This window comes from Trichoplusia ni, chromosome 4 (genome assembly GCF_003590095.1).
Source record: "Trichoplusia ni isolate ovarian cell line Hi5 chromosome 4, tn1, whole genome shotgun sequence".
Classification (NCBI taxonomy): domain Eukaryota; kingdom Metazoa; phylum Arthropoda; class Insecta; order Lepidoptera; family Noctuidae; genus Trichoplusia; species Trichoplusia ni.
In genome coordinates this window covers 10,415,827-10,437,654 of record NC_039481.1, presented here as the reverse complement: position 1 = coordinate 10,437,654, position 21,828 = coordinate 10,415,827, and the positions used below count along the sequence as shown (strand labels likewise).

The 21,828-nt window shown below is 33.2% G+C and overlaps 1 protein-coding gene across 2 annotated transcripts; it reads left to right on the top strand.

Moving 5' to 3' along the window:
* Positions 1–264: 264 nt before the first annotated feature.
* LOC113492987 lies at positions 265–19,650 on the top strand. 2 transcript variants are annotated; one of them, XM_026870745.1, is made up of 16 exons: positions 265–610; positions 9,464–9,645; positions 10,663–10,790; positions 11,156–11,283; positions 11,475–11,592; positions 11,979–12,149; positions 12,703–12,811; positions 13,198–13,338; positions 14,107–14,187; positions 14,480–14,615; positions 15,026–15,138; positions 16,039–16,161; positions 17,069–17,242; positions 17,961–18,122; positions 18,501–18,590; positions 19,426–19,650. In XM_026870745.1, the coding sequence occupies exons 2-16, from the start codon at positions 9,532–9,534 to the stop codon at positions 19,576–19,578; spliced, it is 1,941 nt and encodes a 646-aa protein (XP_026726546.1). In that variant the 5' UTR covers positions 265–610; positions 9,464–9,531; the 3' UTR covers positions 19,579–19,650. The 2 variants fall into 2 exon arrangements, with proteins under 2 accessions (XP_026726546.1, XP_026726545.1); XM_026870744.1 differs by lacking the exon at positions 265–610 and having other exon boundaries at positions 9,241–9,645.
* Positions 19,651–21,828: the final 2,178 nt, after the last annotated feature.

Genomic DNA, 21,828 nt, shown 5'->3' with positions numbered 1-21,828 from the left:
TGATCTTTTGATCAGCGATATTAATGGCTAAATAAATATATTCTAGAACTAAGTTGCGGCTAGAATAATCATACTATAAAAAACGAGCATCATAAAATACTAATGATGTTCAGCAAACAAAATGTGGTATTATTTCGTTTAAACATTCTCTAATTTACAAACGTATAATTCCAGCGTTAGATTATTTGCAACGTTTAGGTAACAAGCATACAAATAGAATGAAACCGTTCACTATCATATGTAGTGTGCATGTATGTATGTATGTATGTGATTAATAATAGCCTGATTTTGTATGTAAAGTGAACACCTGCATCGCTCGCTTATCGCTGCTAGGCTTTTGACAGTGATGGCTTTGTAGTCCGACCGTGTGTCATTGATACTTTACATGGTTGTGAATTTACTGTTTCTGTTGTACGTTTATCAGCAGTAATTAGTATTGTGCTACTGTTGAAGAGTGTCTGATTATTTGTATCGTTTTAACAGATTAAATTGTTTAGAACAAAACTATAGCTATGGTTGAATATTATAGTTATTATTTCTTGTAATTACTGCATATTTACGATGTCCAGATGAATTCAATGGGACAAAACCATCTCAGATTTCGATAGAGGTAAGGAGAAATATTGGTTCTATAAATTGAACTATACAAACCTTTTTTTGCAAGTACTGTATAGTTTTTTTGCAAATACATACAATGTAGGTAACCTGACTTTAAAATTACAAGATAATGAATAAAAATATTTTCAAAATAAAATATTACTATCGAGCATACTACTTTGGCATGTTGACTTTAAGACAAATATCAAGAATGTTTGACCGATGTAGACATTTAAAATTAGAATGATTTGTAATTGGTTCGTACCGCAAAGTATGCCTTCAGTTTTGCACACATCCACTTGATTTACGTGTGCATGATTTGTTTTCGAATTAATAATGATCTTTCATTTACTTTCACTTTTTTATAACCATAATATTTATTTTATAACGCTTTACAGACATTCATCATCATTGATAGCTCGTTTATTTTCGGACTTAGCGCGGCGGGGCGGGTCGAAGTTTTTTTTATAACATTTGACATATTTTTTGTGTTTAAGTTCATATGCATGCTATTATAAAACTCACTTCCACATCAGAAAGTCCTTAAAAATCTAATTTTAAACGTACAGATTTATGTTTTTAATTTTATTATATTATTAGTTTTTATTCTGTAACCTGCGACCATCATGTAAAACCGTTACATTTATTTAATTTATCTAGCATCTTTCCAGTATAGTTATAAATAAAGGTTATTTTATTATTGAAATAAAGAAGGTAAAACAAGAGTGTCGCAAGTAACAGATTAAAAACTCTTTGAATATTGAAAAAATGTTAAAAGAAAAAGTGAAAAATAAATCCGTCCAATGCAACTCTCTTGTTTTTTCTTCTTCTGTTTCTTGCAAGACTTAATTAATCGGTTGTTTACTTTCTAGTACTACCTACATCTCACTTTTAAAATTTTCGATTACTAAATCTTCAAATTGCTTTTGAGGTACGATTCTAATCTAGACTAAATACTTAAAGGCCAATATTATACTTGATTTGCACTATATCACTTATATTTATTTGAGTTGATGTGTCTCTTAACACACTGGTATAAAATTAACCATACAGTATTTTTATATTGTTGACATGTCTATTTAAATCAAATATTTTGCAACAGAATCTTCTTCTTTTCTGCAAATATGCATGACCTGTTTACAATAAACTATAAGAGTTCTTAACAGATTACGCAACAGTTTTGAAAGTTCCAAACGTTTGGTAAGATATGGGGAAGGCAAGCTGATCCAACTTTACTTCTGAGAACAAATAAACTTGTTTGTTTATTTGTTTGCCGACAAAAACAAATGCCGAATGTGATCGAAGTTTATACTTCACATTTATTATTATTCCCATAAAATAATGCACGTTTATTAAATTATTGTAATTTTATGTTTTTTTACAATTTATTAATAGCCTTTAACATATTTTAAATTATAAATGATGAAAAAAAAATATTGTAACCGCAATGGATTCCGTTTAACTTAAATTGATTTTTGTTACCAATAAAACTTTAATATCGTCGAAATTAATTTATAAATTCGAATAACGTTAGTCAATTCAGCTAATATTCAAATTAAAATCACAAATTGAACTTTTTCACTTCTTTTCTCGGACCTATATTAGCCAGAGCGCAAGCGTTGACCGCTTCAGCGGACTATTGAACAGAAACACTTCTCGCAAATATTTCTTAACCTCAAACACCGTTACTTCTTTAAGTAGCTAATTCAAACCAAACTCACCGCTATCGCTTAGAAGAAGCATAGGAACAGCCATATCCATTTCAGGGTCAACAAAGGACTTAGATTTTAAAGCCGCCATTTTTAAATCTCTCTCGAAATTCTACTTTTAGTTTTGTCTTGTAATTTCGACGCTGTTATCAAGTCAATACCAACACTCGACTGCCGAAGTCACGTTCCTTCTATTACACCTAATAACCATATTATTTAATATGTCTACGAAATTTTTGAGACACAAGAGTGGGAAAAATAAAAACTTCCAAGGAACTTTCTTTATGGTGCGAATTGGGAATTTAAACTATAAACAACAAGGTTAAGCGATTTTCTGGGTTCTGAAGTTTTGTTTTGGCAATTTAGAAAGCTATTTGTAATATAATAGGAGAAAATGATGGTGGTTTTCAGTGTTACCTGTGTTCTTGACAAGCTGTTTATAGACAAATTTGAAGTATTAAATTACGTACTAAATGGGACTAGGTGAGTCATATTAATAAGAGTTGACTAATAATTAACTTTTAACAATATTTTCTATCATCAATAAAATAAATTTATAATACGTACAAAAAACCCTTAAATTTTCCACAACTCCTTAAAGATTATTTTTAAAGAAAATGTAAAAAAATAAGTTCGTAAAATTCTTGAAAGCGTTTGCCAAAATTAATGTTACTGACTTATAGTTATAAACGAAAGACGTCTGCAAATTGGGACCTTTTTGTAACGAAGATAAATTGGGGTGAGGACTGTATACGTATACACCTACAGAGGTTATCCGATTCGTTACCCAATTAATTGCTTCGAAACGCGAAATCGAGACGAGCGATTCTAGGAGTCGATAAATTCACAATCGATTAATCGAGCCTTGCAAGATAGAGAGCTATTATGATTAAATTTCTCACCTTTCTCTTTAGAAAGAGTCACAACTTTTGTAAGAGATGCAGACGGTTCATTTTTCACTTCGATACTGTCTTGTTTTACAACTTTAACATTTTTCCAACGATTCTCACTCATTTTTGCATTACTTCACTGGTTTTTGTTTAAATTTTTCGCGAAGTTTCGATCGTATGAGTACTGTCTCGGGGTGTGGTGGAATTGGTTGTGTTTTTACTACTTGAAAGTGTTAAGCGATTTTTGTGTTTTATAGTTTGACTAAAAGTGTTTGGTATTTGATGGATATTTATTTATCATTAATAAGGTCCTGAAGTACATTTTTTAGAAAGAGTGATATTTCGGTGCCTTGAATTAATAAATGAAAACAATGTTTTCTTCGAACTCTTTCTGCCTCTAATCATAAACGATGCAAGCGCAATATCAAAATCACATCAATACCAAACGCGATTCTCAACTTTGTTCATAATTAGTCATTTAATTTTTAAGGTTTAGTTAGGATTTATGTCATTAACTGTGCTAGTGTTGTATCATTATCATATTCTTATTACCAAAATGCCTTTCTGCCTCCAATCTTCTATTGGGTTATATATTTAAAAGCCTCATAAAGAAATACAATTACATCTTTGGGTTTTAACTGATCAAAAAATTGAGTAACAAAAATAAAATTAAAAGTATCAAGAACGTTCACACCATTACGAATCGATTTGAGCACCATACAAAAGGGTGTATTGTTGCATTCAAAGGTCACGAGGAACCCATTATAGTTTTCAAAGTGTATGCATAGGGACATTCTGGAACTATTATATTCTGCACAATGATCCACGGTACTGTGAAAATGATTCATTCCTTATTCGAATAAATAGTTTCAGCTTGACTTGCAGAATTTTGAATTTGAATATTTAATGAACTTAATTTATATTGTTTTGTTCGTTTTTGATGTTATTATAATTTAATTGTATTGTTTTTTTTTGTAAAAGAAATTCCATGGCTATCTGGAATGGCATTTCGTAAAAGCATATAACATTGACCGACGTATAGCAAAAAAAAAAAACTTATGAATATCGTGCTGATTAACTTTAATAAGAAGTCTTTCTTGTTTAAATAAACTCTCGTTAAACATCAGAATTATTTTGTAACACCAGTTTAGAAAGCTCCAAATTATGAAGACGTTTTTCTTGTAAACCATAATATATGTATTTTAAAACCGATGGATATTTAAGTTACAGCAATAAATCATATCCCTCATCAATAAGCCTAAAAATATGTCCCTCATCTCATCACTATAGTATCAAAAAAGTCCAAAACTGTCTGCAAAGAGTTGACAATGTAATAAATTTCATATTAAAATATGAATCGAAGGTCATTACCCGCTCAATTTAGGCTGTATACACGAAAAATCTGTGAACTAGAATCATAATGAGTCCTCCTTTTCAATAGACTTGCTTTTGATTAAGGGCGTGATTTGCGGTTTTCTTACAAATCCTGTGGCATTGACCCTGTCGAACAGTTGGGTATGGAGGTTTTCCCGAGTATAGTTTGAGAGTGTGACGTCAGCAGTTCATTGGAACTAGTTTGAGGTAATTCGTACACGTGGACGATGTTTATGGACTTTGATGCTACATAGCTGTTTACAAAACTTTATTGTGGTTGTCGTTTGGATTCTAAAATCTGATACTTGTAATGCCTAGGAAGTTAGGTCTGAAAAGATAAAATATAACTGTGGTAACTAAAAAGCGAGGGAGATTGCGACTTGTGAAATGTCGGTTTCTTTATTAATTTCAATGGAATATAAGGCCATTCAGGTAAGTACACAACATAACTGTAACAGATATTTTTACATCAAGCTTTGTCAATTTGTTAAAAAACGTCAGCTAAATACTACATTAACTTGTAAAAACGAAAGATACTAGCGGAGTTTATAATTGTGGAAAAAAAAACAATAATTGTAAATAACATTTACTTTCTAAAGCTGTCAACCAATCCTACTAACATTATAAACGCGAAAGTTTGGATGTACGGATGTATGCACGAAAATTGGTAGACAGATAGTTTATAACCATAATACAGTTTTTATCCCAATTATATGTTCATTCCGTGGGAGCATTTTCGATTTGTCACTCTTACACAACTTATACTATTGTCTGAATTAAACTATTTTAACTAATTTTACACGATACACTAACGAATCAACAACAATTAATAAATTCTTAAAAAAACAACTTAAAAATATACAATGTGCATCACGTTCCCAATAAAGCTGCAATTACATTGTAGATCCAAGATGGCTGCCCAATACTTCACGCCAACTAATAAACTGGATATTATGTGAACGAAATAAGTTCGAATCGGGTGGATAAATGCGGCAGTTCAATCAACGTCTGGCAACCAGTCTCAAGGATTTGTTATCACACTTACCTGAGACAAAAGCATGGAGACGGTATTGTTCTTTTGTCCCATTTATTTTTATTTACAAGTACGAATATGACTGTAAAAAAACGTTCTTTATTCCTTCTTATTTTTTTTTAATAATGTCAGATTTTGATTTCGATTCATTTAAAAAGTACTTATGTAAGTTTATTGACTTAAAAAATAAAAAAAAACTGATTTTCTTCACCATGAATTGAGAGATAACAATTTATTTATTATTAAGTGACAATATAACGCCATAAACATCATTTTGCCGTGATGATTTGTTAATCTAAACAATCCTGGGCGTCAACCAAAAGCAAAGCTTATTATTTCATCATTCCGTAGCCTAAAAATAAATAATTGTTGAGTGACAAATGCATTTGTTACGTACCAAAAAAAAAAAAATCCATATTCCGTAACAACCGTTGCTTTACCTTGTTTCCTTTTTACCCTGAAAACTCATTCAAATCGGTCTAGCGGATCACACCTTAATATTATATATTAGGTTATTATTAAGATATGCCTAAACTTTCCAATGAAAAACCCCTGCAGAATGCCTAAGTATCAACTACTTAGGCATTCTGCAGAGGTTTTTGATCTGAACATCGCAATATTCATTACACCTGTTCGCTTTGTCTAGTAATAAAACAGTGCTGAAACAGTATTCTGAATATTTTGGGTCTCACTTGTTTTGGTATAGGAAAGCCATGGAGGTATATTTATGTGTGAAGATAACGAAATATATATAAAAAAATCTAAAAGTAAACTGTAATCTCAAACATTTTTTTGAACATTTTATAAGTGGCTGGAGGAACGGTTGTTATTCCGATTAAATGTAAACAAGGTATTGTAAAATTGAGAAAGTCAATCAGAAAACTTATTGCATGCCTCTCTAAGTACATAAATAAATCTAATACCAGCTTATAAATGTCTATTTCTATATCGCGGAGGTTTGAGATTCGTTCAAGAAATTGTTTTTAGTGACATCACCAGTTTATTTTGGTAGTAACGATGCCGCCGCGTCTGCTCGTGATTAAGGATTCCGGTTGGGTCCGAAACCGAGTAATCCCTTACATCATTTAATAATCACCAGTTTAGAACACCATGCCAAAACTATTGCTTCACGTGTACACATTTGCCGAGAGTCCATTATAAAATCAAAGTCATTCTTCTTGTTCTTAGTCTTCCTGAAATTAGCCATCTCCATACTTTTCTGTATCCCCTAGCCTATAAACAACGGTTGCACTGCATCGCATTGATTCACTACCGGCACCAGAGTTGAATAGCAACTATTTTTGTATTGGTTTAATAAACGTTAGAAAACGTGTGGCAGTTTAGAGGTGTGGCCTAAACTAAACTAAACTTACTGGAAATGTTAAACATTCTGAACAGTTTTCGCAGGATAGTAATGAACCGGATAAGTGTACTGATGAGCAAAGAATATTAACGCCTAGAGATATCCTAAACTGCACAATATCAAAATGCTGCTTTCTTGGGCTGATTCATACTTCACTACCACGGATAGCTGTGTAGTAAAGGCCGCAATGCCTGATCCACTGTGAGTGACGTGTCGCGGTTTCGATCATCGCGTAGTATTGTATAGTAGCATTTGTGTGATCCATCCTCATGCATGTGATAAAATGTGTCTTGAATTTTTGTGAATCCCTCGCTACACTAGAATTTAGCTCATTTGTGTAAGAGTCTTTTAGTATGTATTAAATAAACTTTTTTCTCACGCTTATTTATACACTTATATAGTAATAAAACCGTTATTGTTTTCGTTACTATTTTTTTCTTCAGCAACGCTCATTTCGATGTTGCTTTGAATGAATCCTTATCAAAATAAAGACCGTTAATTAAAGTCTTTAGATTAGATTAGATAAGATTAGATTCGATTAGAATATTCTTTATTGTACACCATGGAATTACAGCAGTGTACTTAATACATACAATGTTAGGGTACAATGGCGGTCTTATCGCTAAAAGCGATATCTTCCAGACAACCTTTGGATGGACAGGAAAATTATCAGTATGTACAGAATTCTTTAGTGTATTATTATCATCGCACCCGTGCGAGGGTCGCTAGTGTATAATACGAAATGACTGTATCTAATTCATACAAGTCTAAGCTATTTCAAAAGACATTCCTTAACAACTAAATCCATGATAAAACACCGAGATGTTTTAAAATAAATCATCCAGATCCGTACAATATCCGTGTCCATTTCGATTTTCAAGGCGCCAGCGCTGATACGACACTATAATGAAATATGGTGGACAATTCACAGTTACTTTATTGGATATCCTTGGTCCAACGCCTTGGTTCAGCGGGGTTGGCGAAGATTTAAGATTGTTCGCTATATTGGACATAGGTTTCGTTTGTGTTCATACGAGAGTAGGTATTTGGAAACATAGATATAGAATACGAAAATAAGAGGTTTGGGGTGGACTACGAATAAACTTAATATTGTATTATTTAATCAGTGCAGGTTTACCTTGAATGCGATGGGAGAGTGAACTGCAATTTTAGCTCCCCAGTGAATGTAGCACTATTACTAGACACTTAAAAACGAGCTTAGTAAGCTATAGAACAGTTTAGTTGGTAAGATCCTGGTCAAGTGACGATTCCCTACAAAACCTGTAGGAATATGAGTAAAAGATTGTCAATTTATTAAAAATATTTTTATCGTATAAATTTGATTTGATATTTATTAAAAAATATAGTGTCGACAATGTGCCGAAATTTTGCTTCATGAACGACAGAATGCTTTGAGTGGGTTGGCATAGAAAGATAGTAATTTGATTCTTCTACAACTTTAAGGGATATTCGATCTGTGTATTTAATGTGAATGTTAGCTTGATGCCTTCACGTCAAGTTTGGTTCGATTCCCGGTAAATTCCGAAACTAGTCGAGCGATCGCGATAAATACTCGTAGGTAAATATTTTTAATTGCCTTCACGAAAATTGTTATGATTATTATTATTAATAACCTCTTTGTTAACAGAAATAAAACGAACTTTCCAATTACTCTTATGATGTCTTAAATGTCAACTGTCATTGTATTGAAATTGTTTCATAGCATTATACTTTTGCGTGATTACAATAATTTTATATGGATGCGTTTTGAGTGCTTTATTGTTAAATGAATATTAATTTTAAATCGAGTTTATTTTGTTTATAGTGAATTTAGTTTCCACGTGCTTGTTATAAAGTGGGAATTATATATTATTAATATTTGTAACAACTACATGGATTTTGTGAGTTGTGTATTCTTATATTATTTTAACAAAATTTGTGATTTGGATTCATAACTATGTATTTAATACTCACGTGTATCTATAGGGATTGCTCGAGTTTTGGATCCAATCAGGACCCCGATTCTGCTATTTACAAGGGCCGATGAATGAATGACAATGGGATTAAATTAGAAAGAACTCCTATTCTTTTAAGTATTTTGCCAACACAATAATTGGAAATTCACTGTATTGACTTTGAGTGTGCTGTCCCGTACTGAATTTCCTATAGTAAAGAAAAAATTATTAAGGGAATACAGAAAGTGTTAATTAAAGCCAATTTTCTTACTTTTTTACCATTATTCAGCGGCCATTGTAAATAGCAGAATCGGGGTCCAGTCCTTAATCATGAACCAAAGCGGTGGTGGGATCGCGAATCGAACTAGTGTTTATGTTTTATATTCGTTCCGGGACATGAGCTAATCAAAGTCATTTCACGTATGAGGCGAACTAGTGTATCGGTTCATAGTATATAGCAATACTCGTCTTATTATTAAGACATACAAACAAAACATTTGCTTCTATGGTTCTTCCTATTGATACCATCTTTTTGCTTGCAGAATCATATCAAAGAATACGGATTGACTGGATTTAGGAGTTAGATATTTTCTATAACTGAAACCTAATCATGGAAACTGAAGTTGAAGAAACCAGATTCCAACTGACAGCTCCCAGTAAAACAGCGATTACGGAAAAGATCCACTATAAAGATCCTAGATTTCACCTACATATTGTCCAAAAGGTAAGTCCTACTAATATTGTAAAAGCGAAAGTTTGTCTAGACGTTTGATCCTCTTTGACGCAAAAACAACTGAACGGATTTAGACGAAATTTGGTACACAAATAGTTTTATCCCGATTTTATGTTTCCGTGGCTTCATTTTCGATATTATATTTCCTTATTTCTAATGGATCTATAAGACCATTGTCAGACCTGCTGTCTTGTATGGATCAGAGTGCTGGGCGACAAAAGGGATGAATGATAGACAATTGCATGCAGCAGAGATGAGAATGTTAAGAGGAATGTGTGGTAAGAGGGAAGTTTGAAAGTGGCACCGGTTACAGAGAAACTACGTGGTAACCGGCTGTCATGGTATGGGCATGTTATGCGGAGGAATGAAAATCATGTGGTAAGGAAGGCGTTAAGCATGGATGTGGATGGATATAGAGGAAGAGGACGACCAAAGAAACGATGGATGGATTGTGTGAAAGACGATATGGCTGTAAAGAGTGTTTCTTGTGAGATGACGGCCGATAGGAAGGTATGGAAGAAAATGACATGTTGCGCCGACCCCAAATAAAATAATTGGGATAAGGGCAGGGGAATGATGATTATATTTCCTTATTTCTTTCATTCTACTTATTAATACATTAAAATTAACACCTCAAACTCAAACGTTTTAAAAACTTGTTTTTTTTTTCCTTTTGTACAAAACCCACCATGTCGAGTCCAGTTTTAATTTAACAACTTCTAGCACTTCTCTTATCATAAATTTTTGGCTTGGAATTGATTTCGGGTAAACCGAAAAAACTAATCGATAGATTTTGTAAATAATAATTTTGTTTTTTTTTGTATGATTAATATTCTACTCTTCGTGTGTAGCTACTTCACTGAACATTTCAATCAATAAATGTCAATGTCATTTTCAATGAATGTTTATACGTTTAAACGATACCCTGGATAGTTTAAACTGACCAATAAGCCCGAACGTACAAATTTTAATTTCTCAGCTGTTTCATAATATTATTTATATTTCCAGGAAGAAACTACGTCCCGAAGGCCTGCAATACATTCACTGAAAAAGGAAAGGCTAGCTTATTATAGAATCTTCACATCATCGACGTCGAAATCTAGTATAATACCTGAACAAAATATGAATGTTAACAAGTAAAGTTTCATTTTCCCACGTTTTATATCTCCCTTTTCTTGTTTGTTTTTCGTTCCGGTTGGATTCTTGCAATTCAATTTTGAGACACTTCCCGATTAGCTTAACCCGATTAACCCGTTGACAGTACAATTTACAACTATAAAAACGGCTGGATCGATTTTGATAACATTAAAAAACGTGGGTTTTTGGATTTTTTTAAATCTATTGATTATTTTGATAAATTTATTTATATTTTAGGTACCTCTTTTTGAAAAATCAGTGTCGCCAGTCCGACTAGCAAATGCGGATTCGAACTCGCATATGAAGCTATATTTAACCTTGTGGTAGATAACAACGTAACCAAATCACTTTTTTTCTGTTTCAGTTTGCTGTGGTTTTACACACTGAACACCTTTTTTAAAACGGTACCACATAGTTTTGTTCACTTTTTCATCTCTGCCTATGCACCAGAAGAGCATATGTTTATTACGAAAATGGTACCTGTTAGCCACGGTATGTATCATGCACGGATAGCCGAGTGGTTGAGGACACCAAACTAATCCCAATAAGCACATGTCGCGGGTTCGATCCCCGCGTAGAACAAACATTTGTGTGATTCACGAATCTTGTCCTGAGTCTGGGTGTCTTTGTGCATATGATTTAAATGTTTGTGTATTTAAGTATACTATTTTGATATGTTTCAGGCTTGAAGTATTTATTTATCGTGGCAGGAGTCCTAGATTTATTGATTACCACTGATACGTTGGTATTGCTATTGCAATACTCCGTTGCTGGACTACTCCTCAAAAATCCTTGGAACAGGTATCTATGGAATACATTTTGCCTCAATTTGTTCCGGGACTTTAACATGGTTTTAACACGTCATGGTTCCAAATGGTTCCTTCACAGTCTTTTAGGCATTCAAAACTGAAGCAGGTTGGTAATGTATGACAAATACGATCAAACTTCATTGATTTTTACACTCACTTTTTTGTTTGTCGTTCGGGTTGTATTTTTGCAACTAAATTTTAAGACAAATCCCGATAAGCTAGCAGGCTGAAATTTTTAGGATAGCTTCAATCCCGATGGCAATGCAATTTACAATTTTAAAAAACCGGCTGGACCGATTTTGACAAAATTTGAATACAGTGACTTTTAGAGACGTAGTTATTTCGATTTATTAATTCTATTAATGTTTATGGTTTCAGGTGCCCAAATCCTGCCACGTACTATGATCAATTCCACAACGTTACCATGCATTGTCTTGAGCTAAATGAATTTGTTAAAATGTTTAATAACAAATCTTATCGTGTATCGGGTTTTAGGTTTTTATTGGACGAGGATAATCACTTCCAAGTAGCACAGATCGACTACTATAGGTAATCAGGTTATTTATTTCATGCAATTTTAAAAATTCTGTAAGTTTCTATAATACATCAATACAGTTATTCCAACCCTGTAGGATGTAATCTTTAAGTATAGACTGTATCTGTAAGTATAGACTTGATGCTCTTGTCATCGTCAACGGAGTATCACGATGCCTTAAGCCATCTATTTTGGTCACCCTTTTAGTCAGTTTAAAGTCATTTTTGCCCGACTTCGTTAGAACTTAAGTGAGGGTAAAGAAAAAGGAAAATCGTATCACTTGGCCTGTTGACAATTGGTTATATCTTTAATGGCTTCTGGTTATGTATTGACTTTTTTAACGTATACACATTACTCGCATTTTAAAATTGTCTGGACTTTAAAAGATACTGCGAGCCCTGAGTTTGTTTCGACATTTCTTCTAAGGTAGGGTAGGGTAGTTAGATAGGAGATGTCGGCACCAGCGTTCTCAAAAAAGACATGTAAAAGTGATAAAATATCCTATTTGCAGAATAAATGATTTCATTTCATTTAATTAAATTTTATTCATAATATTTGACTTTTTAGAATGCACGTCTATCACGCTGAGTACATTCGTGATTTTTCGATGTTCATATTAATCTGGGGTTGCTTGACTGTATGTCAACAATTTGCAACGGAAAAATATTTCTGGAAGGTGGGTAAGGCTCTTTATTTTTCCAACGTTTTTAGTCACTCACTTTTATTCTTTGTTTGTCGTTCCGGTTGGATTTTACTATCTCAATTTTGAGTCACTTTCCGATATGCTAGCAGCCTGAATTTTTAGGGTATTTTCAAACCCGATAACAATGCAATTTACAACTATAAGAACGTCTGGACCGATTTTGATAACATTTTAATGTAGTGAATGTCACTGATGAAAAGGTGGGTATTAAGATTTTATAAATAAAAATAATCATAATTAACTACACAAATTGTCCATTTAGTAATTTAATGACGTCGCGAAGAAAGGTCAAGGCAAACGTAGGTAATATATTTATCATTTAGCTAAATAAAGTATCTTATAATGTTTTTTCTTCACAGGTTATATATCATACCCAATGGATTGTTAATGCAGCTGATGTAGCAACGTTCTTATTTATGGCATTGGCAGCCTATGGTAAAGAATCAAATAAAATATCTCCTATCCTTGTAGATGAGGTGCACCATTCAACCGCAATGTGGGTGAGGAAAATTGTTGTTTATAAAATAATATGTACATACCTGGGCCCCGATTCTGCTATTTTACAATGGCGGATGCATGAATGGCAATTGGATTAAATTTGAAATTATTGGAAAATAATTGGAAGTTAATTGTATTGACGTTGAGTACACCGTCCCGTATTGAATTTACAATTATCGTGTAGAAAAATGCTTAAAAAAATACTAAAGTTGTCATTTTAATTCAAATTTCATTCATACATCGGCCGTTGTAAATAAGAAAATTGGGGCCGTGTTCATAATCTAGTTCAGCCCATAATTTGAAATTGAGGACACAACTTATTACAAGTTCTATTCACTATAATTTGCGGGAGTAAAGAAAAAATTATTTTCCATCATTATGCGTTAACCTATAAAACACTAAAAATTTCATAATATTATTTGGTTCCAAAGCAAAAAATGAATATTATTATGCGCTTGTTTTATTTACATACTACCTGTTGCCCGCGACTTCGTCCGCGTGGTTAGAAGATATAAGTTATGATTTATATCTGCCCTGTTTTTTCCACATTTTCTATTGTATCTTAGCTCCTATTGGTCGCAGCATTGTGGTTTATAGCCTAAAACCTTCCTCAATGAATGGTCTATTCAACACAAACGAATTTTTTGATTTGAACCAGTAGTTCCTGAGATTAGCGCGTTCAAACAGACAAACAAACTCTTCAGCTTTATATATTAGTATATATATATTATTTTTGTTAAATTTGTTACATCTTCTTATTACTTTTACAGTCTACTGACCTCGATCTTCTATCAGAATCTATAACTGCGCCTCCAATAGTCCATGTATTGACATCTAGAAGCAATCAAGAAGTAAGTGTTAATTTTTTTTAGATACGAAGAGTGGAATGCAATTGTAGTCAAATAAATAATATATATTGTTATGTTACCCATCCTCAATTTTCCATCAACAATTCTTTAGGGGTTTTATTGAAATAGAAATAGGCGCGAATGTAACTTCAGGAGGCTCAATACTAAAGTCCGATGGGCTGAAGTTTGCGATGGGACGACTTCAGCTCCTACCGTTCCTGAACACTGCATCGTAGGCTCAATGAACACGTTTCAAAATAGGATAGGACGAGCTAAAAACATTTTTCATTTACAGATAGATCCATCAATGGACAGTGCTATAATGGTTTTATCGAACGCAATTCTCTTTATATTTAGAGGATTGCATAGGCTGAAGTTGCTAGCTCATGTTCAGGCACGGCTTCACACGGAGATACCGGTCGATCAGTTCAGTTAGTTGCCTTCTCAATACTTTATACGAATTTGCAATTCAGAATGTAATAAAATAAAGGTGTAAAATGAGTTATAATGATTATTCAATAACATACCGCTTTTTGTTTGTGGTGTATTTTATTTTGTTGTTGGTGAATATATTTCTTTTCCCACGTTTTTATAAACCCACTTTTTTAGTTGGTATGTTTGTTTGTTTGTTTGTTTGTTTGTTTGTCGTTCCGGTGGGATTTTTGCAACTCAATTTTGCGGCACTTTTCGATAAGCTAGTAGGCTGAAATTTTCAGGCAAGCTTTAAACCCGATGACAATGCAATTTAAAACTGTATTCGTATTTTTTTAATTTATTAAATATTTTTTTAGTCTCTCATACTAGTGCCATCATTTTGGTTTATTTTTTCTTTATTTTTCAGATCAACATCCTTGGTTCTATTTATTTCCTATAATGTGGTCAGAATTCTACTTGGGTGATATTTTTAGTAATGCTTATTTTATAATAAACCTTGTGCTTGAATATTTAGTTATAGTAAGTGGTATAATTTTCATATAACAAGTTTTTTTGAAATAGCAATCTACTGACACCTTAATGTCTCATTAATTGTAGTATTATTGCTTTAAAAAAATCTCTATGATTGCCCTCTCTAAAGCCATGCCCATTATTTCAACTCCTGTAATCCCTGATCTATCATGAAAACAACGAAAACCAACACGATCGTAAATAGTTAAAAAAGGCAAATACGTTTTCAACATTTTTTGTAAATCTGTCTGACAGACAAAATAGTTTTTTAATCAAATACCCTATTGCTGGAAGCCGAACCCAACATGCCCAAAAGGCTAGGCCGATGATGATGCAGATATAACAGTGTTTTATTAAATCTTTAGTTATCTTCTAGGTATTCTGCAACATTGTAGTATTTTTTTTATTCTAATATCTTAACACTATCCTTAAATTTATCTATGTTTGTAATTTCCTGAACGGATTTGGGTAAATGGTTACAGATACGCGGACACATAAAATGCTTTTGTTAAATAGTGCTGTCTCGTTTTCTGATAAACTTTTATTGTAATTTAGCTTTTTAAATGAGTGCATATTTTTTCTAACAAACATTAAAACCTCTAATATGTTACATTTGTTAACCTCTTATATGTGTAAGGAAAATAATTGATTTAAACTGACTTTCCTGTTGGTCTAGTGTTTAGTGGCCCTGACTGCTATACCGAAGGTCGTGGGTTCGATTTCCACCCGGGACAAATGCTTGTGTTATGAGCACGATCATTTGTTCTGTGTCTGGGTATTCAGAAAAATATAAGTATGTTTATCAGTTGTCTAGTACTCATAATACAAGCTTTGCGTGCTTAGTTTGAGACTAGAAGGCGTTGTGTGAAAGTTGAAAAAAATAAATATATATTTTCATTATTATTTCAGGCGATCACATATCATTGCGTTATCGAAAGTATTGTATATGAATGGCCAAGATTGACACGTTGGATGTGTATGATAACATTTGGCATTAGTGGCATCCTAATGTTTATTTTCACCACAGTTGATGTAAGTATTATTTTATTTTCATTTGTGATCGCGTGGTTATAATTTTGCTACGGAGTTAAGTTGTAACGATTGTATCGCCTAAGATATTCACTGAAATGGAATGATACGGATTGCAAAGTTGCTCAAAATTAAAGCTTTACGTATTTATTTTAATAAGGATTAACTGAATTTTATAAACGAAAGCATATATTATTCTCAAAAGTGTTGTTTTTGGTCGAAAAATATATTTAGGTACTGCTTATTTTTTTTTATTGCAATACTGTTTATTGATTACCGAGACTCATGATGGCATTGTTTTGCCTTAACCCAGAGGAACATTGTATGTTCATACAAACATTGCTGCCCTGCTGTCTGTGTTCTACCCAAAGAATACAGCTTTATCTGGGTGAAAGAATTTTGAAAATCGGTGCAGTGGTTTAAACCCTATTTTGTTAGTGTATTTTTATAATATAAGTACAGAAGTCTTTCTGTTTGTTATCACATAACTTAGGAGTGGATGAACCGATTTTGATGATTGGAAACGTGAAATAAGTACAATATGACTAGCCTGTTGGTCTAGTGGTTAGTGGCCCTGACTGCTATACCGGAGGTCGTGCTTTCGATTCCCACCCGGGTCAAATGTTTGTCTGATTTGACCCGATCATTTGTTCTGTGTCTGGGTGTAAATTATCTAGGAGTATAATATGTATGTTTTTAGAAATATATAAGTATGTTTTGTTTGAGAGTATATGGCGTTGTTGCGAAGGTTGTGGAAAATTTATTTATTTATTTAATATAATTTGGCCCCTAAAAAAAACTAAAATCAAGAAGCTCATTAGTTTTTATTTGACGTCGGTTGTATGTTTCTATTGTCAAAAAAAATTGTTTACTAGTCGATGTTACTTTATTACTGTTGTTATTCTTTCAGGATAGAGTCGTACTGTGGACATACGCCAAAGGAATCGCTACTTTGATGGAGACAGTATTTCTTTACATGTTCTATCCGGTTGGTAGGCTGGCAGACGATTACACATTCCTTTATGGCCGTGCACCTACCAAATTAAGAATGCTGAGCATGCGTATTGTACCTGTTTACTACATCGTAAGTCATCAATTGGGGATGTTTATTTGATTGGCCTTTTGGTCTAGTGGTAAATGACCCTGACTGCTATACCGATTCGTGGGTTCGATGCCCATGCAGAACAAATGTTTGTGTGATGAACATGACCATTTGTTGCGTGTCTGGGTGTTATTATTTATATTATGTATGTATTTAGAGGTATCAGCTGTGTAGTACTCATAATACAAGCTTTGCTTAGTTTGAGCCTTAGAAAGCGGAAAATGCTGATTTTTTTTTATTACCGAAGAACGATAAAATAAAAGTACACAAAATGGATCTAGGCCTATTAAACCACATAAAAGAAAAAACGAAATTCTTGTGTCACACGATATACTTGTGTCGCAGGGGATTCCACAAACATCCAAGTCTCATGCACACTCAGAACAAACTTTCGTCGATCACCCAACTAATTGCAACCCTCACTCTACATAAAATACACTATTTAATGAAGTAACGGTTTACTCACGCGTATTTATCGGAGTAGCCCGACTAGTTTCGGTTCGATTCGCGATGCCCCCGCTTCTGCTCATGATTAAAAACTCCGGTTGGGTCCAAAACTAGTCGAGCTACCCCGATAAATACGCGTGAGTAAACCGTTAAATCATTTAATGGATCATTCTCATGATAGTTACTGTCGAAATAAAATACACTATTGTTCATGTACATAGTATTAAATGGTCAATTATCATTCTATTTCCAGTTTAAATTTTATATAATGATGGACTCACTTTTTCAAGAGATGGAAGAAAGTAACATCGGTACAGATGTCTGGCACTACTATTGGTCATGGTGCCTGTTTACGTTGCCTATCATCGGAGGCACAGCTTATATTACATACAAATATCTAATGGTCTATAGAATGGTAAGTGTTCATATAGTTTACTAGCTGTTGCCTGCGACTTCGTCCCCGTGGGTAGAAGATATAAGTTATAATTTATACCTGCCCTGTTTTTTCACATTTTCCTATTAGCCGCAGCGTGATGGTTTATAACCTTCCTCGATGAATGGTCTATTCAACACAAAAATAATTTTAATTTGGACCAGTAGTTCCTGAGATTAGCGCGTTCAAATAAACAAACTCTTCAGCTTTATATATTAGTATAGAAGTATAGATATAAAAATTCATGTAAACCAAAGGTGACCAACAAAAAATATATATCCGTCGCAAGAAAAGTAAACTACAATAAAAGAAGCAACGTCACAATATTCTAGCAATGAAACCTATGATTCCTTGTTGTAGACTTGGAACTACATGCTTCGTCCAAAACCTAGATGGGGACCTCAAGATTTTTCAGAACGTCAATTGCGAAAACAATTTGATACAAGATATGTAAGTTACCATTTTGTGTCGTAAATTTTAGTATCAATTAAAAACTGTTGTAAATCTCACCTACTTATATTATTCTCTCCAAGGTGACATTTACGGCTGCAATAATATGCTGCAATGTGTATGTGTTCGATAATGTGTTAAACCAAGATGTCAGCTACCGCCATACCAAATTTCATCAAAATCGGTCACGCCGTTTGGGTGTGAAGAGGTAACAAACGTACTGTGTATCGAAGATGTGCTTGATACTATTTCAAGCCCGCTCTTGATTAAATTTTGGGTTGGATTATTTTGAAATGAAACTACTTTTACGGATTTTATCGCGGTTTAATTTTAGATTTTAGTTCCCGACGTTTCGAAACCTTTGCAGGTATCATGGTCACGGGCAGACTGAGATGGCGTTCGTCTTGACAAAAGATGTTGCTCGTTCTACCTTCATATTTTAATTAATTATTTGTGGTCCGACCTACGCAGTATGAGCTCCAAAATTACCTTAAAAGCTTACCTGCAAAGGTTTCGAAACGTCGGGAACTAAAATCTAAAATTAAACCGCGATAAAATCCGTAAAAGCAGTTTCATTTCAATGTCTAACATTCGCGTAAACCTAAGAAACCACTTGGATTATTTTATTGACTAACTGCACTTATAGCCTATTGGTATAAGTCACTACGCCAATTCCACTGTTCGCGACGCGTAGGCAAGATTGTTTAGTGACCCATAAAAACTTGCTTTGAATCTGGGTGTTTTGCGCATAGTAAAATATGACTTGAATTATTTTTAAACGACGCTTTTTTTTAATCAAAGTTATGTCAAAGATTTATTAAATTTTTTTTTTCAGCATATTGGATCTGAGGCACCGAAACTGCTAACTCGATATCTAAATGGTAAAAGGGAATCAAAAGTCTATAAGATCGACGTTCGATACGACTTCTACAGGAGATCCACAGTCAGTCCAATGGCAGTCCGTTTCGGAATGCACAAAGAAGATTGATTTGATTTCTAATTGCGGTTTTAATTTGAAATAAAGTTGTATTACAATTAAATACATCATTTTTTACCATCATTGTGTCTTTCTGAAATGGCTAGCCCAATTTTAATAGGACTTAGTGGTGAGTTATGCTATTTTCAGTTCAGGAAAATACTTTTATTAAAAAAAAATTAAGTAGGTACCCACTGTTTTGTTAAATTCCATTCTTCATAAAGTACAATATTTGTACAAGATTTGCTTTTCTCAGAGTTTTTTTTGAATTTAGTTAAAATCATTTCAGATCCATACCTCTAACTATTTTATATACTTATAACAAAAAATTAACAAAAACAAAGTTCCCAAACGAGAACAAAACAGTAATCAGAATTCACACAACACGTCGCAATCAAATTCAGATACGCTTGAGAATTTCAACAGAAACCCTTTCTTAAGTAATACCAAACAATTTGGTAGCATATCAAGAAATTTGCGTTCTTACTTTAGAAATGAGAGAATTTTACCGCGAACAACACAAAACGAAATACGCGGCCACTTTGTTTCCCAACAAATGGTTTGTAAGATGGCGGAAAATTCGCGCCCGAGTATAAGAGCCGTTAGACGCCATTTTTGTTTTGACGCGGTCCGTTGATTTGCTTTAATTTGTTTGTTTGATTTGAATAATGTTTGTACAGTTTTAATGACGTGGTGGTTGCTTATTTGCATTTGCATTTTTGTTTTAATTATAATCTATAATCTATACTAAAATATAAAGCTGAAGAGTTTGTTTGTTTGTTTGTTTGTTTGCTAGAATATTGTGACGTTGCTTCTTTTATTGTAGTTTACTTTTCTTGCGACGGATATATACTTTTTGTTGGTCACCTTTGGTTTACATGAATTTTTATATCTATACTTCTATACTAATATATAAAGCTGAAGAGTTTGTTTATTTGAACGCGCTAATCTCAGGAACTACTGGTCCAAATTGAAAAATTATTTTTGTGTTCAATAGACCATTCATCGAGGAAGGCTATAAACCATCACGCTGCGACTAATAGGAGCGAAGATACAATTAAAAATGTGAAAAATTAAAAATTAAATATCTTCTACCCACGGGGACGAAGTCGCGGGCAGCAGCTAGTTATTTAATAAACATTCTGTACCAAAAGGGTAGGAACGGAAATGTAGTATTATGGCACCGTTATCAGTCATTAGTAGGCTGATTCTCATGAAACGTGGTAACTAGACAGTAAGCACTTCAACATATTATTTTTACACATATTATTACGATACGATACTTCATTATGTTATTTTCTAAGCCGATTTCTGCCCCCGACTGTACTATCTACTACTGTATAGTACTTGATCAATTTATTATTGTTATATTTTATATGTCGTGGTAATTATTATAATGTATATATTATAATGCCATTGTACCCTAACATTGTATGTATTAAGAATACACTGCTGTAATTCCATGGTGTACAATAAAGAATATTCTATTCTATAATGCTTGCACGAGAAGCTGGTTCGAGACTTTTTCGAGGTGATATATACTCTATTAAGTCGCCAACGCACAGTAACTGTAACATTACTATTTCATCTTTATAATTATAAGCATCCAAGACATATCATTTGTTATTTATTCACTGATATGTAGAAACAACTTGGCTTCCATACATTTCAGGACAATCTGCTTGAATATTCTCTGTGTTGAACGACAAGTAAGCGCTTTGCCGCTGGGTAAACATGTTCATTAGGCACGATGGGATATTGTTTGAAAATTACTGAATTATGAGAAACAGTAATGGCTTAAGCTTAACCAGAATTTTGAGTAACACACACATCGTAATTGTGCTTAGTGATATGAAAGTTGGACTGCCAAGTTAAAGGTTAAGTTCGAATCACATCAGCATATTTCGAATTAATCTGCCTTGGTATAGTAATTTCATTTGCGAAAATATAAAGAGGAAATCAGCGAGAATTTTTTTAAGGGTATGGTAAGCCGCAATAGAGGCTTAAAAGTCGAGAAGAAGAAAAAACAAAAAGCAAACTCATTGAATATGAGACAATTTGTAAATAAATCCTACTACTATTATAAAGGCGAAAGTTTGTAAGTATGGATGTATGGATGTTTGTTACTCTTTCACGTAAAAACTACTGAATGGATTTGAATGAAACTTTACCACAATATAGCTTATACATCAGAATAACACAAAGGCTAAAATTTTTGAGGTTTCTAATGTGAGGTCGTAAAAAACACATTTTTTGCGCTTA

Coding starts and splice junctions, on each gene's coding strand:
- LOC113492987 (XM_026870745.1), top strand. CDS start 9,532: ATGGAAACTGAAGTTGAAGAAACCAGATTCCAACTGACAGCTCCCAGT. Junction 11,284..11,474: donor AATGGTACCTGTTAGCCACG/GTATGTATCATG, acceptor GATATGTTTCAG/GCTTGAAGTATTTATTTATC. Junction 14,188..14,479: donor CATCTAGAAGCAATCAAGAA/GTAAGTGTTAAT, acceptor TTTCATTTACAG/ATAGATCCATCAATGGACAG.